General features: G+C 35.6%; 1 protein-coding gene across 1 annotated transcript in view; it reads right to left on the bottom strand.

Moving 5' to 3' along the window:
* Positions 1-1,541, bottom strand: part of RALGPS2 (Ral GEF with PH domain and SH3 binding motif 2) — a 191,660-nt gene that overhangs the window by 62,939 nt on the left and 127,180 nt on the right. The window contains exon 13 of the mRNA XM_012646525.1: positions 1,072-1,237. Coding sequence (XP_012501979.1) covers positions 1,072-1,237 — 166 coding nt within the window. The remainder of the gene's footprint in view (positions 1-1,071; positions 1,238-1,541) is intronic.

Raw genomic sequence — 1,541 nt, 5'->3', positions numbered from 1 at the left:
ATGAAACAAAATTAGTCAAATTCCATTTTTAGGGTTGTTACTCTCTATTTTTCCTAAACTTATTACTAAAATACTTCTGAATGACATACTTTCACGGGTCTCTAAGAAACAATCTTGTATAAGAACTACAATAGAGGGCAAAGAAAAGCACGGGAGTACCTTCATTTAAGCAGCCCTAATATATGATTTAATTAAAACCCATACGACAAGTACAGCAACACTTTAAGAAACATGGTGAGGCAAATGTGCACACCAGTCTCTCCCCCATTTATCCATGGTCTCACTTTCTGTGGTTTTATAGTTACCCATGGGCAACCCTGGTCCAAGAATATTAAAAGGAAAATTCCAGAAATAAATAGTTCATAAGTTTTAAACTGTGCACCATCCCAAGTAGCCTGATGAAATCTCACTATGCAGTCCTGATCTGTCCCACCTAGGACATGAGTCCTCCCTCTGTCCAGCATCTCTACACTGTCTGTGCTACCTGCCTGTCAGTCACTCGGTGGCCTTTTCATTATCAGACTGACTGTCATGGTATCTTGGGGTGCCTGTGTTCCAATAACCCTTATTTTACCCCAAAGTGCAAGAACAGTGATGTTGGTAATTCAGATATGCCAAAGAGAAGCCGTCAAGTGCTTCCTTGAAGAGAAAGACAAAAGTCTCGACTTCCTAAGGAAAGAAAAATCACATGCTGAGGTTGCTAAGATCTACAGTAAGAACAAATCTTCTACCTGAGAAACTGTGAAGAAGAAATCCATGCTACTGTTGCTATTGTACCTCTAACTGCAAAAGTTGTAGCCGCAGTTGTGATAAGTGCTTAATTAAGATGGAAAGGACATGACATTTGGGGTGGAAAGCATGAACAGAAACGTGTTCCATTACTATCTGTTGTTTCAGGCATCCACTGGGGGGTCTTAGAATATACTGCCTAAGAATAAGGGCAAAGCATTTTACTTTAAATTATTTCAAGTCTACTATATATCTGGTTTTATTTCAACTGTCTTAGTATTTTTTAGGGTCTTATACATTTGTATATTTTTAGAGGTATATTAAAATATAATGAAATCTTACTGTAGGTTTTTTGCCTTCTTTTAACAAGGTTTTTCTCCTGAGAACACCTTGAATAGTAACAGCTCCTGGATATAAATGTACTGCCAAATCTTCTGATTCCGCAGAACTATAACAATAAAATGAAGAAAAGAACACATAAGGGCTTTTGTCTACAGTAGTCATCAAGCTGGTACTTAAATAAAATGTAATCATTTTTAATTTTAAAACTTTGTTACTTTATTCAGAGCTGAGAAGACACTGACAATTTTAAAGGTTTATTAATCTGAAATTTATATGCTGTCACAAAAGTTAATTAGAAAGTTATTCAAGTCAGCAGATGGTTAAAAAACACACTTTATGACATTTGAGCAAGTATAATTTAGAAAGAACGCAATAATTCACTTCTGTAAAGATTAAACATTTAAGATTTTTTTTCCTTCTTCTTAACATGCCACACTGCATCACTGTTTTCCCCATTAGAAACTTTAAGT

Source organism: Propithecus coquereli, unplaced genomic scaffold, assembly GCF_000956105.1.
Source record: "Propithecus coquereli isolate 6110/MARCELLA unplaced genomic scaffold, Pcoq_1.0 Scaffold246, whole genome shotgun sequence".
Classification (NCBI taxonomy): domain Eukaryota; kingdom Metazoa; phylum Chordata; class Mammalia; order Primates; family Indriidae; genus Propithecus; species Propithecus coquereli.
Note: the sequence above shows the minus strand (reverse complement) of the source record. Positions and strands in the feature narration are given on the sequence as shown.